The sequence below is a fragment of the Cydia splendana genome, chromosome Z (assembly GCF_910591565.1).
Source record: "Cydia splendana chromosome Z, ilCydSple1.2, whole genome shotgun sequence".
Lineage (NCBI taxonomy): Eukaryota > Metazoa > Arthropoda > Insecta > Lepidoptera > Tortricidae > Cydia > Cydia splendana.
In genome coordinates, this window is record NC_085987.1 from 14,304,184 (window position 1) to 14,322,744 (window position 18,561).

Below are 18,561 nucleotides of genomic sequence, written 5' to 3' on the forward strand. Positions count from 1 at the left end.
GTCTATCAAATACAATAAGCAGGAACTTTATATATCAGTCTGAAAAGATTAAAATATTCATGATAAATAATGGACATAATGTGGTACCTGATGCATGTTCTTTTAAGGGTTCATATAGTTGTTCCTCTTCCATTTCCTGTTTCAAGCCCCTCCAAAAAATAGGTAGTGTCCATCTAAAAACAGTCATTACATAATTATAATATACATACTATATAAATATAACAAATTTAATACCGTAGAACTTGCTTACAGCTTTAATTAGTTTTGTTAAATTTTTTTAAGGAATTTTTTTTATGGTTAAGAGCGCTCTTACAAGAAAAGTCGAAATAATGCAAAATTGATGATACTAGTCGACGAAATTCAGGACTTTGCGCTCATTATTAGAAACAATGAGTACTTGTTCCAGTAAAAGCGTCTTCTTATCTTTATAAATGTCGTTGTAAATATTAGAAAAAGGACTTATTAAATTAGTAATGATTTTTTTTCTGATGGTCGTTTCCGAAAAACCCCGTGAAGCACTGAATGGCGAGCTCTTATTTGGAAATGTTGAGAATTTTACTCTGCTAAACCTGGCTATTTTGTATTACTAATACCCTGTACTTTAGGCATATCAAACTATATTTTTCCTACATACCTTTGAGAAAGAGAAAATCAAAGTAAAACGAACTCGATTTTCTCTCCGAAACAAGTGTCAATTCCTACGAAAATCTACTTAATATCGAAGTCATTTTCATACTCAAGCAATCTGCAACGTTTGCTTATACTGTTGGTATACATTAGTGTTTATGAAATTCTACTATAATTTTTTGGCAATTTTTTGAAAACTACTCTATATTACCGATGACGCGCGCTGCGCCAGCTCAGTGCCGCGGCAGAGCTTGTAGAGGCAGGACGTGTGTCGGTCGGCTCCGCACATTTTCAACGGCGACGACGAGGTTTTTTATCATTGTGTGCGGCGGGCGCCGTGTAAAACGCTATACTGTGTGCGTGTAAACCGCAACGAGAGACTTTGATCCTAGCACCGTTTTTATAGTATTATAATTTATAATGGTACAGTTTAATAAACTACCGGACAGGATTAAAAATATTTGAAACGACCTGACATTCTATATGTATTTATTTGACTCAAGATAGTACTCAGGGTCTGATGATGGAGCCGGAAGGTGGGCACCGGTACCAATCAACCATGCAACTAAACCACTTCGTGTTTAGGCTCGTTTGATTCGCCTCAACAAAATCTTTGACACAAGATAGTACTCAGGGTCTGATGATGGAGCCGGCAGGTGGTCACCGGTACCAATCAACCATGCCACTAAACCACTTCGTGTTTAGGCTCGTTTTATTCGTTTCTATAAGATCTTTGACACAAGATAGTACTCAGGGTCTGATGTTGGAGCCGGAAGGTGGTCACCGGTACCAATCAACCATGCAACTAAACCACTTCGTGTTTAGGCTCGTTTGATTCGTCTCAACAAGACCTTGGACACAAGATAGTACTCAGGATCTGATGATGGAGCTGGAAGGTGGCCACGGGTACCAGTCTACCATGTAACTGAACCACTTCGTGTTTGGGCTCGTTTGATTTGTCGCAACAAGATCTTTGACACAAGTTAGTACTCAGGGTCTGATGATGGAGCTGGACTGTGGCCACGGGTACCAGTCTACCATGTAACTGAACCACTTCGTGTTTGGGCTCGTTTGATTTGTCGCAACAAGATCTTTGACACAAGGTAGTACTGAGGGTCTGATGATGGATCCGGAAGGTGGTCACCGGTACCAATCAACCATGCAACTAAACCACTTCGTGTTTGGCTTCGTTCGATTCGTCGCAACAAGATCTTTGACACAAGTTAGTACTCAGGGTCTGATGATGGAGCTGGACTGTGGCCACGGGTACCAGTCTACCATGTAACTGAACCACTTCGTGTTTGGGCTCATTTGATTCGTCGCAATAAGATGTTTGACACAAGATACTACTCAGGGTCTGATGATGGAGCTGATGATGATAGACAGGTACCCGTCGCCACCTTCGCGCTCCATCATCAGACCCTGAGTACTACCTTGTGTCAAAGATCTTGTTGAGATGAATAAAACGTGCCTAAACACGAAATGGTTTAGTTGCATGGTTGATTGGTACCGGTGACCACCTTCCGGCTCCAACATCAGACCCTGAGTACTATCTTGTGTCAAAGATCTTGTTGAAACGAATAAAACGAGCCTAAACACGAAGTGGTTTAGTTGCATGGTTGATTGGTACCGGTGACCACCTTCCAGCTCCATCATCAGACTCTGAGTATCACCTAGTGTCAAAGATCTTGTTGAGACGAATCAAACGATCCTAAACACGATGTGGTTTAGTTGCATGGTTGATTGGTAATGGTACCTTCCAGCTCCATCATCAGACCCTGAGTACTGTCTTGTGTCAAAGATCTTGTTGAGACGAATCAAACGAGCCCAAACACGAAGTTGTTTAGTTACATGATAGACTGGTACCCGTGGCCACCTTCCAGCTCCATCATCAGACCCTGTGTATCTTCAGTGTCAAAGATCTTGTTGAGACGAATCAAACGAGCCTAATCATGTTACTACATGGTTGATTGGTATCCGTGACCACCTTAATCATCATCAGATCCTCAGTACCAGTTCGTTTTTAAACCCTCGTTGATACAAACTTTACAACCTATAGGTACCAAATGCAATGACGAAACATGTAAATAAGCGAGTAGGTACCTATAATTTCTTTCGAGTAATATACCTTCATAAGTACAAGTATGGGGCTATTCATAAATTACGTCGTTTCAAATGGGAGGAGTGGGGGGGGGTCTGGACATCGGATGATGGTAACATGACGTAGGAGGAAACAGATTCATCCGAAGCTTGATTTTTGGATGATTTGAGGGGTGGGGGGGGTCAAAAATCGTCAAAAATAGATGACGTAATTTATGAACAGCCCCTATGTACATTTGCACTGCATTTAGTATTTTCGTACTTACCAAATAACAGTTTTAGAACTTTAAAAGTTAAGTACAGTTAGTGTTGTTATGGTTGATTTCAATATGCTTCGCGAAGGATCAAGAATGTTTAATCCATCATTGTAGTGCGAGTGTGGTAGAAGGGATCGGCGTACTGAGCTCGCACGGCCTGCCGCAGCGCGTAAAATACCTAAACTCGCTCAACGCCGAAATGTAATAGCGCTCTTAAGGGGCTAATACAACATTTTAGGTTTTATGTTGAATGTTTACACATTTTAATTAAAAGTGCCTATTACTTGTTACAAAGTATACAAACATTGTCTACAGTTTTATCTTTGCCAAAGAAATATTAGGATATGAGCACAAAATCACCAAATATTTGTAAAAACTTGTGATAATTAAACAATCTTTCAATTAAACAATTCTTGTATAAAGTTGTAATGGTTATGTAGCTTTATTATTTTGAAGCCAATGCACAAGCATGAAATGAAGTATCTCCTATGCACTGAAATTCACAATAAAATAGTAAATTAGTAAATATTTTGCATAACTACAATTTAATGAAATCAAAACACTTACCCAAATGTGAGAGCTGATAGTGGATTCGCATGTGCCCTGGGGTGTGCAGGACGACCCTTTTTCTTTGTTGATTCCATGTTTACTTGCCTAAATATAATACACGAAATAGGTATTACTGTGTGATGAAACATTACTTCAGAATAAACAATTATATAATGCAATCACAAACTATATAATTTAACAGCTAAAATCGTTAAGTTATTAATATTATAGTAGTAAGTATGCAATGCATGTTTGAAACTTATAAATACTTACTGAACGTTGTTCGTCAGCTGATACTAGAAACATGAGCTGTATAGCTTCAGTATTGTAGAACAGACATAGCTGCGATTAAATGCTACTATATAACTAGCATTAAATAATAAGTCACAAATTAGGAGTAATTATGAACAACAACTACCTACAGGACACCCCAAAAATAAACTGTTAAATATTGTGATATAATTATAAATGAGATATACCCGTACTCTTGGTTTATTATAAAGACAAGGTTTTTTAGGTGGGAACTGAAAATTAATCACAGGAAATAAAAGATAAACAGTAATAAAATAAAATAATACTAAGCGCAAAAGATCATCACCGACAATTTTTGACGTGACGGCTGAACGCTGAACACTGACAGAAAAATAACCACTACACACGACACAACGCCAATGAAGGAGACAGGAAAGTAGATCTAGATAAATAGACACGATACGTTGTTGTAGCCACCGGCGACCGACCAGCAAGGTAAGGACCGGCATTTGTGAATGAATGAATGAAAGAAAAGATTGAATGGGCATGGACGGATAGTGGCACAGACTATGATATTTTATATGTAGATAAGCCATACACTAACATATCAAGCGAAAAAAATGATGCCAACCAATGCTGCCAACGACACGGCAGCATTAGTTACAATTTGTTTACAACTTCATACGCAAATGCGTAAAAGAGACGGCACAATTAAAAGAATACCTAACCAAAAAAGAGACGGCTAGTGTTTGTCACTTGCGCGTGAATTTGGTAAATCAGTGATACCACCATAACACGACGGCAAACAGTGAATAAGGCGCGAAGCGTAAAACTTATTAAGACAAAAAAATATCAAAGACTAAGATGTTTGACAGAAGGTGCAAATCATTTTAATGCAGTTGTATGTAGTAATGTACTCGCTACCGAAGTAAAAAGTTTTCATATTTAGTTATGTAAATAAAAGATATTATATTATACTCTTTATTCATCATTTTTCTTATACTATAGAAACATTTTGACAAAAAGCAAACTCAATAACAACAAAATCCTTTATTTTACTAACAATTTTATGTTATTAATAATTGTTACTGTGTGAGAAAATGAAATGCCTGACAATAAATACTAATTTTGTAGTAATCTTTGTATAAACAGCAATATACCTATTTACTTAATTGACGCGACCCGGACAATAATATGGCAGTAAAAAACTTCAATATTAAAATTGAAATTTAAGTATATTTCTTTTATTTGTACGACAAGCACCAAACAACGAATGCAACTTACCATGACGCGTCTGCTATGATAATCTATGTACGCAGTTGGTGCGTCCTTGTCATTCTCGCTGATGAGAGATAAACTTATCTCGTTCTGTCAGCCGGCGAAAATGGCGGCTGTGTTTATTTAATTCAAGATTAAACCGAAGAAAAACGGGTTATTTCAGCTTTTACTTACCAATGATATGTGACGCCGTCAATTTTTTTGCGCTTCCGCGGATAATTTGAGCATTTCAACATAACGCAGGTCAGCATTTTGTTGCTTAATACACGTTATTTGTGGAAAAGTATTAACCGGTGTACACCTTCGCGCTTGCGTCAGGCAGACTGAGACAAACTCGTACACATGACACGAGGTGAGTGCTTCAATTTTGGAACGTGTATAACACATCTACATATAAAATATCATAGGATTCATAGGGCACAGATAATACTAGCCCAATAGCCATAACCATGCCATAACACACTACCGCACCGCTCCGCGACCTTGGTGCACCACACCCATAAGTGAGCGAGAAAGAGTTGCTCATTTTTGGGTGCGGCCTTAGAGGATATAACCAACGGAGACGCCATGTCTATAATTTTCGGTACAAAATAGTCTGCCGTTTTTGCGGGGGAGGGGCACATCAAATGTATACGTAACGTAATCATAGCCATGTCAGATAAACGTCACTCCATACATGTGGTTGACATGTCGTTGACCATTGGCCGCCTATTTTCGACAGCGGGGAACAAAGAGAATATAATCACTACGATTTAAGAGACGGGACTTCGATACTAGCGAATTGATTGGTCTGTGTATATGTTTGGTTATCCAATCATTACCAACATGTACGACAAAGAACTGTCAAAGAACAATAGTACCAACATAACATACTTAAATAGTGTAGTATGCTACTCGCTTGCGAATTTTATCGATATCGATAAATTGGGGAGGGTTGAAACATGGGCCCCTGTCAACAAATTTCGTACTCGAAATTAGGTTAGAATCGAGTCCACATTTAAGTCGTATGTTATATATAGTGTTCTTTGAGTGGACTAATACATGGTTGGACTTAAATGTGAACATGACTTTTATTTGTTAAAATAAAAATATGTAAAATGTTTTTTTTTATAATTTAATATAATTAATTTAAAATACATCCCGACGGTTCGACGGTCCTCAGGTAACAGAGGCAAATGTGTGTTCACCTGATTAAATGATTTTTTTTTATATATTATATTCTTGGATAATAAAATTAAGTCTTCCTTTACAACTTATTTGACCCACTGCCTGCATCTGAAAACATTTAATAATTAAAACAGACACACATACATTCTTAGAGTTTAGGTTAAAATCTTAAATAATAGGGTATATTACGCAAAACTCTGCGTAGGTAGCGCCACTACCACTATCTGTCACAATCTGGGGGTCTACCGCGAAACAAGAAAATCGAAATTTCGTTATCTAACCTCTCTATCACTCTTGCATATTCGAGCGATAAAGAGGCAGATAACTAAATTTCGATTTTCACGTTTACCGGTAGGCCCTTGTTAACAAACCGCCTTGATGCATCAATGTCATAATTTATAGTCTGTGAAAACTTGTCAAAAAACAGTTTAAAGCCAAGCGCGCACCACGATTTTAATTTTTGCGACACGATTTTAGAATCGCGCTGTAATATATCGCAGAAAATTCACTGCGCGCACTGCGATGAAAAAGTCGACGATTTGTTCATTCTCAACATGGATTTCGTACCAGTCGTTTGTCATGAAACGTGTCTTTAATATGCGATCGCCGTATAACTTTGAGTATTTATACCACAAAGGTGATCTCCTTCTATTTCCATAATTAAATGGTCAACATCTAGCGTCTCATCTTGAGACTCCATCGGAGAAGCAGGTTCCGACATGTTGAGGCTTGGAGAGCGAAGTGCCGACTGAGGTCCGGGGTGCGATTTTATTATCGCAGTGCGCGCAGGGCCATACAACTCCGTATGCTGCAATTCACTTTGCGACAATCGCGTCGCGAGCAGTCGCGGAAAAATGTGACAAATCACAATTTTAAAATCGCTGCGATTTTTTTGTCGCATATGCGCGCACTGCCATATAAACACATACGTTACATTTCTGCGACTAAATTATCGCGCGACAAAAAGTCGTGGTGCGCGCTTGGCCTAAGGCAGAGTATGTATAAGTTAGTCTATGAATTTTCTAGAGTCGGTAGTGCTGCACTCTGGCGGCAGAACATTGCAGTAATATCCCCTATTACTAGATTCCAAAAATATATAGTATAATGTCCATTCCATTAATACACAGATGATAGATAATTTTCCACTAAAAATATTCGGAGAAATAATTATAGTCATGTTGTACATATGCAAGTTATCTGGAAATTCACTCATTTTATTTTATTTACTATTTACATTGATAAAAAATTTGGCTGCAGTCGATACCGATACTTCGTATGGATACTTGTAGTACATCCCTAGTTCACAATGAAAGTGGATATGAAATATCTAAGTTTCGATGTGTTTATAGCCTGCTACACCAAAATAAGGCTAAAAGTATCTAAAGCAATACTTACCGGTCTTCATCTAATGGAAATTTCGCCATAAACTTCCTTTTTTGCGATTTTCGCGAGTGTATCTGTTTCCACATATTTCGCACTGAAACAACTTAGTTTTCGGTGGCATTTAAACAAAATCTATAGACTCACTGTATGTTCTTGTCACGTTTGACTGTTTTGGAAAATAACGAAGGCTTTTAAAAAAGAAATTGCAAGAAATACGTAAGTAAAAAAACCTACCTTTAAAACCTACGAACCGCCATGACAAGCAACAAAGCAATGTGGCTGACAGTTGACATGACAGATGAATAGCACTGACGTTTTATTTTGTTTTTTTGGCTACGGCTAGGTCACTATAGTCCATACAAAACATTTTTTGGTTCCTAGTTGCGTCAGCCTGGCGGGGAACGCCTGGTAATGACCACTCCGTTTGGTTATATTCTCTAAGGGTGCGGCGCACCATGGTCGCGGTGCTGCGGTAGTCTGTTGCGGCTCGATCGTGGCCGGCGTCGGCACCGAAGTCACGCCCGAGCAAGATCGTTTTACGAAATATAAGAACACCGTTTACAGTATTTGACATAATTATAAATAAGTTTTTGGCAAACATTTTCATTTTTGGTACAAGCTATTATCGCTGACTGTACTTTTCTTACGACAGACAACTAATACTCATCGAGACAATTCTAAAAACCCCTAACACAATTAGGTTGCGTTGTTTCATCACAGAGTTCCTATGGCCACCTCCTGTCTCCATCATCAGATCAGTTCGACAGTACCATATTATTGTATTGTATTGTCATCAGAACTACATACAGCTGCCAATTTTCATGACGCTACGATCCTTGGAAGATGGTTAAATTAGTTACCTTAGATTCCATTACAGTCAGTTACATACAGGTCGACCTAATAAAAGCTTGTTAAAAATACTTTATCTCGAATTGCCAAAAATGTTTAATTTATGTTTTTTGCAGTTGAACTTATTTTTTTTTCAACGAGAAGTATTGTAAACTATAGATGGTCAAGCAAATCCTGTCAGTAGAAAAAGGCGCTAAATTCAAATTTTCTATGAGACGATATCCCTTCGCGCCTACATTTTTCAAATTTGCCGTCTTTTTCTACTGACAAGATCTGCTTGACCAACTATATGTGCTAATATTTCGTGTAACGGAAAACGATCCTTACACCCGATATCGGGCCCGACGTCGCGGCCGATCGTTCGCCGTATGGAGTGTAGAAGTAAAGTAAAGTAAGTACACTCTACCTTCCATAGTTCGCCGTCTGAAGGCAGGATAAGTGTAATAAGCCCTATAAGCCCTAAATACTTGTGCGCATTAAATGGAACGTAAGCGCAATTCTGTCAAACTATAGGCGGTCAAACAACTTTGTCAGTAGAAAAAGACACGAAATTCAAATTTTCTATGGAACAGTAACCCTTCCCACCTATTTTTTTTTTAATTTACTCCTTTTTTCTACTGAAGGAAATGGCTTGGCGGACTATAACAGTTGTTTCAAATCAAACGGAAAAATTTGAGAAAAAAATTAATAAATAGTAAAATATGGCTTTAATCCGATAAATAAAAAGCGACCTCTAGCCATAGAAGGTAGGATCGTATAGAAGTGGTATACGCGTGCCTCCGTGAGGGACAAAACATACGCAAATGCGACACTGTGATTGGTAGAATTCATTTGTTGCCCACCATTATCCATACTAAAAAAAGGTGGGGAACAAATAAAATGTGAGACTGTGACAAGGACAAACAATAATAGCTCTTTCGCTGCTACTCCCACTGAAAGATACATAAGACTATCCCGTTCTGTCAGTTACCCCCACCACTCATGCCAGATCCAGGTAGATTCATGCCTCTAGCATAGCCAAAATACCATGAAAGGCATAGATATAATATATTTAAAGATTACGTCTAAGCGAGCTGTCACTGTAACCAAGGAGAATATATTCCATACTAGCGATTTGATCGGTCTGTGTATGTTTGGTTCTCCAATCATTACCAACGTGTACGACAAAGAACTCTGCCGTGCAATACTTAAACAACAGTAAGTGCAAAAAGTGAGTTTCGAGTAAAACGCAAAAAACCCTTACAAACCGTTTTTTTTGTGGTCTCGATGATTATTTACAAATGCTTGAATGTCAAAATATAGCATGGAATACATGAAATACGAATACGTGAACACTTTTATATTTTAACAATTATTACTACTTTTTAAAATTTTACAGTTTTACTGTACCCTCGGAAAGAAGTAAAAACACAATAAATGCAGAATAAAGTGCAGTAAAAAAGCGGATTACTGTAAACAACCCTCGTACACTAATAACTACTTGAATGAATTGCAAGCTAAAGTACAGTATTCATAACTATTTACTGTATTTTACTTAGTACATATATTGATTTAGTTCTTTGAGATACCAACACGTCGTGGTACAAATAAGGTATGTTTATAAAAATACACGAATGTATATTTAAAAAAATCACATCAATCATAAATAAGTATCTTTTACTATGTAGTTGGAATTAGTAGTAGTAACCCGTAGAGTACCTATCATAAAAATCAGACTTTTTCCATGGCACTCAATCTTTATAACCAATTCCTACAGATTAATATAATCTAACTTGTGCCTATGTCACATACAAATTCAATAAAAATGAGATCTTTATCTTCTCATCTACATGCTTGTAGTCTTACCACGAAACTGACACTGACGTGACACTGACATATTCGCTAGCCTGTGCATAACTTTCTAACAATACATCTCGTTCATACCTCCGATGTTGTATAGAAAGTAAGTTACGCAGACGTTAGCGAATATGTCAGTGTCAAAGACGTGGTAAGGCTACTGAATAAAAATACTAGTAATAAAAAGCTTTCACATACATTTATACAAGAATATCCATTATTACAAAAAAAAAAATTGAACGACTCTGTTTCAATTGAATATGATTTAAATTTCATCGAACTGAATAAGTGTTATAGGTAGGGCCTTGGGCCTTAAGAGGATAGGGGATTATTAAGGACCGTGTTTGACAACTGTAGGACGATCGACAGCACCGCATTCAATGGTATGGTATCGATATTATTTAACATTTGTCCTACAATGTGGTTAATCAATCTAAATGAAACGACACTTGAAAGCTAGTTAAATCTCTTAGGTATCAGGCAGTAAATACATTTGAAAATAGCGAAACCACAGTTTAAATCACAGTAAGTGAGCTTAGTTTACTGCATTTTAATTAGTAATTATGCTGCAAAATCAAAAACATTTCAAACACAGTACAAATATTTTAGAACATTTATATTGTACTGCATTTTAAACAGTTTTTGGCGTAAGTATTAACTTCTCTTTACTTGTTAATATAGGATTAACGTGAGACATTTACTGTATTTTAATCAGTAAAGTCTCAAAATTCACAGCCGACAACTTTATTACTGCAGTTTAGTTAGTTTTACCGCAATAATTTACTAAATTCTTCTGATTTACTGTACATGGATGCTTCGATTTTTATATGTTCCCATTATCATAATCGCATGTGGACTATATACATGTGTGCGTCTTGACATGGTGGTCCAAGATCAAGAAAAAACAAAAAATCGCAAAAGTAGCACTTACTGTTGTTTAAGTACTGCACGGCAGAACTGTCAAAGAACAATAGTACCAACATAACAGACTTAAATAGTGTAGTATGCTACACGCTTGCGTATTTTATCGATATCAATAAATTGGGGAGAATTGAAACATGGGTCCCTGGCAACAAATTTCGTACTCGAAATCAGGTTAGAATCGAGTCCACATTTAAGTCGTATGTTATATATAGTGTTCTTTGAGTGGACTAATACATGGTTGGACTTTAATGTGAAAACGGTTTTTATTTGTTAAAATAAAAATATGTAAAATGTTTTTTTTTTTTTTAATTTAATACAATTAATTTAAAATACATCCCGACGGTTCGACGGTCCACAGGTAACAGAAGAAAATGTGTGTTCACCTGATTAAATGTATTCTTTCCTATATATTATATTCTAGAATAATAAAATTAAGTCTTCCTTTACAACTTATTTGACCCACTGCCTGCATCTGAAAACATTTAATAATTAAAACAGACACACATACATTTTATTATATTTTAGGTTAAAATCTTAAATAATAGGGAATATTACGCAAAACTCTGCGTAGGTAGCGCCACTGCCACTATCTGTCACAATCTGGGGGTCTACCGCAAAACAAGAAAATCGAAATTTCACTCGATATCTCTCTATCACTTGCATATTCGAGCGATAAAGAGGCAGATAACTAAATTTCAATTATCGCGTTTACCGGTAGGCCCTTGTTAACAAACCGCCTTGATGCATCAATGTCATAATTTATCGTTGTGAAAACTTGTCAAAAAACAGTTAAAGGCAGAGTATGAATAAGTTAGTCTATGAATTTACTAGAGTCGGTAGTGCTGCACTCTGGCGGCAGAACATTGCAGTAATATCCCCTATTACTAGATTCTATAAATATATAATATAATGTCCATTCCATTAATACACAGATGATAGATAATTTTCCACTAAAAATATTCGGAGAAATAATTATAGTCATGTTGCATGCAAGTTATCAGGAAATTCACACATTTTATTTATTTACTATTTACATTGATAAAAAATTAGGCTGCAGTTATCGATACTTGTATTTTTTTAGTACATCCCTAGTTCACAATGAAAGTGGATATGAAATAATTAATTTTCGATGTGTTAATAGCCTGCTACACCAAAATAAGGCTAAAAGTATCTGAAGCAATACTTACCGGTCTTCATCTAATGGAAATTTAGCCATAAATTTCCTTTTTTGCGATTTTCGCGAGCGTATCAATTGCCACATATTTCGCACTTAAACAACTTAGTTTTCAGTGGAATTTAAACAAAATATATTAACTCACTGTATGTTCTTTTGGAAAATAACGAAGGCTTTTAAAAAAGAAATTGCAAGATATACGTAAGTAAAACATGCGAACCGCCATGACAAGCAACAAAGCAATGTGGATGACAGTTGACTTGACAGATAAATAGCACTGACGTTTTATTTTGTTTTTTTGGCTATGGCTAGGTCACCAAATTCCATACAAACGCTTTTTTTGTTCCTAGTTGCTTCAGCCTGACTGTAACCTCTTTTGTTTAGTGTAGGTGTACGATTAACAATGTAACTCCACCTTGCTGTAGCCATGTCGATAAAGTCATATCGATAAACTATCGACATTTCTTGCAATTTTAATTTTACTTCAAAGGTTTAACGATACCTAAAATGAACAAAAACGCCTTTATTCTTGATTGTGGTTATCAGATCACAATTTTATCGTCACGCCCCAGCAGGGAACGAAGGGAAAGTTCAGATATTTAATTAATATACATAAATACCTACTAAAATATGTGTTCCGCAATAATTGAATTATTTTATTATATTCTAATATATTCATTATCAATTAGCATTTCAATTATGTTTATGTTTAACGAAGATATTGAAGCTTCAATTAATAGCTATTTCGTTCCGCTGTGCAGCGTTTATCGATATATAACATGATTAAAATCGATTTTCACATCCCTAAAATAGCACACATACACGTTTCTACGCACACATACACATCCTGGATGCTTCAAGAAGTTACGATACGGATAATTTAAAGATATTTGTAAGATAGATATTTGATTTGACGTTTCCGCGATTCTGGAGGTCCTCTTGAACGATTTCGACAAGTTATAACTTAGACATCCAAGTCACATCTAGTCGATATCAAATGTAGATCTAGTTGATCTCTAAATCGTCTCAAGATCTTGTGATTATCTCGAAATCCGAATAGGCCTGCTAGTTCAAATATCCTTATTGATAGAATGTAAAAAAGTGACAAGTAGGTACACTTTGCAAAAACTAGGTTTTACAAAAAAAGTTAAAATTATTTTTGAGTGATAGTTTTACAAATAGCATTTATATTTTATGTACAAATACGTACAAAAAATCGAAATAAGAATTTGACGTACTCTTTTAATATTTTTTCCTTCTTTTGGCCTCGGAAATGCGTGGTTAAAATCTCTCGGGTTCCTCGTGGGCACCTGGTATGTAACAATAATATGTTAGCGCCTCGTAGGGTTTTTTTTTATTCAGGACCATTGTAAAGGTTTTTTCCTTAAATTATGTGATTATTTCTGTACCTAATTGACAAAAAAAAGTTAAAATTATTTTTAGGTGACAGTTTTACAAATTATAGCATTTACATTTTATGTACAAATACGTACTTACAAAAAATGGAAACACAATTTTTTTTTGGCGAAATTGACAATTGACGAAACTCTTTTACTATTTTTTCCTTATTTTGGCCTCAGAAATGCGTGGTTAAAATCTCTCGGGTTCCTCGTGGGCACCTGGTATGGAACAATAATATGTTGGCGCCTCATAGGGTTTTTTTATTCATAGAAAGGTTTTTTTTATTATGTGATTATTTCTGTAATTGAGAATCTTTGTCACTGTTTCTAATTGGGTGACTCTGGACTATTTGAAATTCATTGTGATATGGGATTTTACAGAATCTCTTCCAAATCTCGCACTTTGCAAAAAAAGTTTTCAATTTTTTATAACATAAATTATTTGTATATCTTTCACGGGACAATGATGATTCGGACCTTTGGGAGGCGTGCGCGGAGCCCAAGCCAACACGTAGATGCCCTTTTGACACTTATGAAATGTGGATTACACCGAGCGGTTGTCCTTGCCTGTGTCATAGAACGCGCGCAGAGGCAACACGCGCTAGGGTGTGCACTATTACTATAGTTATATAGGGAGAGTTCATGGAGTCTAAAATGAAAGCGATGGAGTAAACTGTGAGCTATGGAATATGAAACATAAATTACTATTACTTTTTTAAATATGTAATTCTATTTTACAATTGTGATTGATTTTTGGGGTGACATCCACAATTTCCGCCCCGGGTGCCACCCATGCTAGCTACACCACTGGTTGCATGGTTGTCCTTTTTTGACATAGAGGAACAATAACATAGAGATGACACGGGGGGAGGGGCCAAACGACCGAACGAGATGCACTTATGGAAATTTCAGTAGGAGTAGCAGAGAAAGCGGTATTATTGCTTGTCCTTGTCACAGTCTCACTTTTTGTTTGTTCCCCACCAAAAATTTAGTCTGGTTAAATGGTGGGCAACAAATAACCCGACCGAATTACGTAGATTGTTTTTGGTATGTTGTCAGGAATGTGAAAACGTGTTTTTAATATTGTCGCTTTGCTTGTGTTTTGTCCCTCACGGAGGCACGCGTATAGCTCATCTATGTAATACTAGGTCTATGTTTTTTGACAAAGGGCATTTTTAAAAGAGCGAGGAGAGAGAAGTGATACTAGTTGCTGCGCCGTCAAAGTGAACAGAGAACGTTGGGGCCTTGATGAAAGGCCTCAAATTATTTCGCATTAAAATCGTTATATTTCCTCGGTTCAATACTACTAGTTCAATCCCTAATTGCCAGATGTCGCTGTTGATAGTTTTGGCTTAGCGCTCTTCCTTATATTGTATTACCTTATCTGTATTATTTGACATGACACTAGTGACAGCAGTGACATTGACATTATTCGTGACAGTGGGATCTCGTATCAACACCAACAGACAGAGCGACGAGATATTTTGAGTTGAAATTGGGATGTTTTCATTTGATATACACCTTGTCTTGATAAAGATAATAAATATTTTTGGTTGAGCATCAACTATATTGAACAATTATTATAATGGTGGCAATATTTATCAAAAGGCATAAGAGTATGATACGCGTTAGTATATTTTTCTTTTGTATTGGTTGTGGAATAGCATTGTGTTTTTTGAGAATTGACTGTGCTAATGCTGTGAATACTGTAACCAGTGTAACCCCAGTGTCTGCACTGCAAGTTGCGACTAGTGGTATAGAGTACGCGGTGCTTGTTCTAACCAGCCCTTTGAACGAGGAACGGCGTAATGTTATTCGTAGCACCTGGGCAAACTTTGTGTCCAATATATTTTTAGAAAATGGAGAAAGATTATACAAGTGGAACCACAGTTGGACTGGAAAGCGAAGCAACCATGATTTCATCAAAGTGTACTTTGTAGTTGGCACTAAAGGATTAAGCACTGAAAAATTAAGCATGTTAAAAACAGAAAGTATCAGAAGCAATGATATGGTTTTGTTGGATAACCTGACTGACAAATATGAAAATTTGGCTATGAAAATGAAACTATCTTTTGTATGGTTCCATGAAAATGTAAAGAATCTAAAGTATATTATTAAATGTGACGACGACTCCTTTGTTAGAGTAGACCTAATTGTTAAAGATTTAGAAGCTTTTGCTCCTCAGATGAATTCATATACTCTCAATACATATATCTCCAGCCAAGTCAAGGTAAGAAGAAGATTGACTGTTATTTAAATAAGATTTCACTGTACAGGTTTACCCTTAATAAAGATTGCCCCTTTATTGTCATGCCTTGTTGAGTTTGGGGTTCTTATTTTTCAGGAACTCATTGGGTGTGTAGAAAATGGAATGACATAATTATATGAAACTGGAAAATTAAACAGCTGTTCCATTTGAAGATTTGTTAACCACTTGATTAGAATACAATCCAAAATTACAAATTATTTAGCCACCAAGGTATCAAAAATAAATATTGATTAATTTGAAAATAATACCTGTATTCTATCACTGGTTATAACTTTGAGCTTGTCATATTTTGCAGTTAAGTAATGCTGCAAATAGACTTTCAAGGAATAGATGTGAATATCAGGAGAATGGTTGTTTTACAAAAGGTTTCTGGGTACAAGGTACCTTTTATTAACAGATAGATTTTGGGAGTGGGCCATTACCAGTGGTGATGCCTAACCATGGGTAAAGTCGCATCCGCAAGGCCCTTTTCTTTCAATGTGCCCAAACGGCCTTCACGTGAGGTCTCTTTGGGCGCGAGGACGCTTCACCCACGCCTAGCTATGCCACTGGTCATTACTGATTATTTTACATAACAGCCACAAATTTTGATAAAAAACCAAGTTGTCACTATGAGCAGTCATGTCTATTGATTAGAAATATTCAAGTTAACAAGGCTGACAGAAATAAAACCCTTTGTAATCACCCCCTGCCAACCAACTAAATGATACTAATGAAATCTTCTTTCCTCAGCCTAGTGTGACCCAATATCAAGGCCTGTATTGGGGATACTTCAATGGGCATGCTCGCGTCCAACTAAAAGGCAAATGGCAGGAACAAGACTGGTTCTTGTGTGACAACTATCTGCCATATGCACTTGGTGGTGGTTATGTTATTTCACGCAACATCATAGACTTTATTGCCAAAAATGCAGAAATTCTCAGGTAAATAAAGATGCATAGATACTAGATAGTAAATACTAAATAGTTAATTAAGAACTTAGTTATTTGTAATACCTAACTAAAATTGTCTCTATTTCTATTTTAAAAACCAGAAAAATAATTGGTACTAATCCCATCAAATTGCCTTTTTCAGTTCATATCGATCAGAAGATATATCAATGGGTGTTTGGACAGCTCCATTGGATGGAATCAACAGAGTTCATGATGTCAGATTTGACACTGAATGGATTTCACGAGGATGCCATAATCATATGTTAGTAAGACATAAACAGACTACTCGAGATATGTTTCAGATGTACAAAGCTTTGGTGGACTCAAAAGGAGAAAACCTGTGCAAAACTGAAACCATAGAAAGAGGAGCCTATGAATATAAGTGGAACTCACGCCCTAGTCAATGTTGTAATTCACTTCATCATTTATTTAGCAGGAACAAAGAAAATAGTCCTGGCAACATGAAAACGTGAAGGATCAACTAGTCAAATATTTCTTAGTAATTAAGTTCCTGAGAAGATTCAAAAAAGTCTGAACAAAGGTATAGTTTTTTACTAATCCAATTGATACTGATAAATATTCAATAAGAAGGATATGCACTTGCAACCAATTTACTAAAGGAATTCTTAGCTTTGTTATATCTGCCCGTCCGAGGCATAGTTATATTGGGTTGACAAGTACTATTATAAATCTGTAATTTGATATGGATGTACATATCAGACCGTTTAATGATAAAATATTGTTTAAACAAAAATTTCTTTTAGGGACTTCCTTTACACTTTAAGAAGGGAAAGTAGGGAATTACAACAATTTTTTTTGTTTTGTATTCACCCTTAAAACAATTGGTATAGGTATGTATAGCTTGCTATAGTACCTATAGCTGTTTGATTCATTGGCCTCCTAAGATTATTCTTATCACTTAGCTTTAGCAGCAACTCTTGCATGTTACGACTGTTATGAGTGATGGCGAAATCACAATATTCACAATGTGGTGTTGTATGTTTAAACAGCAAAAGGCAGTTGCATGCACATAACACATGCCATCGTTCGCAGAAAAACACATGCGAATAGAGGCTTACGTATAGTGATTCAGGTTCCAGTGTTTTTTCTGTTCCCAAAACATTAAGAAGCCGGCTTTGAACCACATAAATATATCATAACTGGAAATTAAGCTAGAGTTTTTCATTGATAATAGGATAGAATTTGTTATTAAACTGAATCACTGCCATATAATATGAAATGCTCATTGCAATTATGTCATTTCTTATTTGCATCATTTGCAATATCCGTAAATTTCGTTTTAGTTAGGTACTGAATTTCTAAATCAATTTTAATAGAAAAATGCTGTGTCTCCTCTCCTTGGACAGATTTTCTTTTATTTCAATATTTCGCGTGCGAGCATTCTCCCCGTTAAATAATCTTGCCCCAGCTTCCGCCCGGTACAAGGATTCAGCGTATACCCCACTCCCTTAGCCCCAAAATTCCTCTGGGGCTTTCGGCTTCGGGAAGCGCGCCGGAACATAACTTCTAGTCAATATTAACCTACAACTATACTTATTTATGA

The 18,561-nt window shown here is 36.4% G+C and overlaps 2 protein-coding genes across 2 annotated transcripts in view; one reads left to right on the forward strand and one right to left on the reverse strand.

Annotated features, from left to right (window-relative positions):
• Positions 1 to 4,211, reverse strand: part of LOC134804416 (ATP-binding cassette sub-family C member 4-like) — a 58,572-nt gene extending 54,361 nt beyond the window's left edge. The window contains exons 1-3 of the mRNA XM_063777451.1: positions 3,807 to 4,211; positions 3,552 to 3,638; positions 88 to 173 (exon numbers count right to left, since the gene is read on the reverse strand). Of these exons, the coding sequence (XP_063633521.1) occupies positions 88 to 173; positions 3,552 to 3,628 (163 nt within the window). The 5' untranslated portion in view covers positions 3,629 to 3,638; positions 3,807 to 4,211. The remainder of the gene's footprint in view (positions 1 to 87; positions 174 to 3,551; positions 3,639 to 3,806) is intronic.
• An 11,033-nt stretch (positions 4,212 to 15,244) lies between these two features.
• On the forward strand, positions 15,245 to 18,472 carry LOC134804428 (beta-1,3-galactosyltransferase 6). Its single transcript, XM_063777468.1, has 3 exons — positions 15,245 to 16,026; positions 16,798 to 16,988; positions 17,140 to 18,472. Exons 1-3 carry the CDS (start codon positions 15,382 to 15,384, stop codon positions 17,468 to 17,470), a joined length of 1,167 nt encoding a protein of 388 aa, XP_063633538.1. The 5' UTR covers positions 15,245 to 15,381; the 3' UTR covers positions 17,471 to 18,472.
• Positions 18,473 to 18,561: the final 89 nt, after the last annotated feature.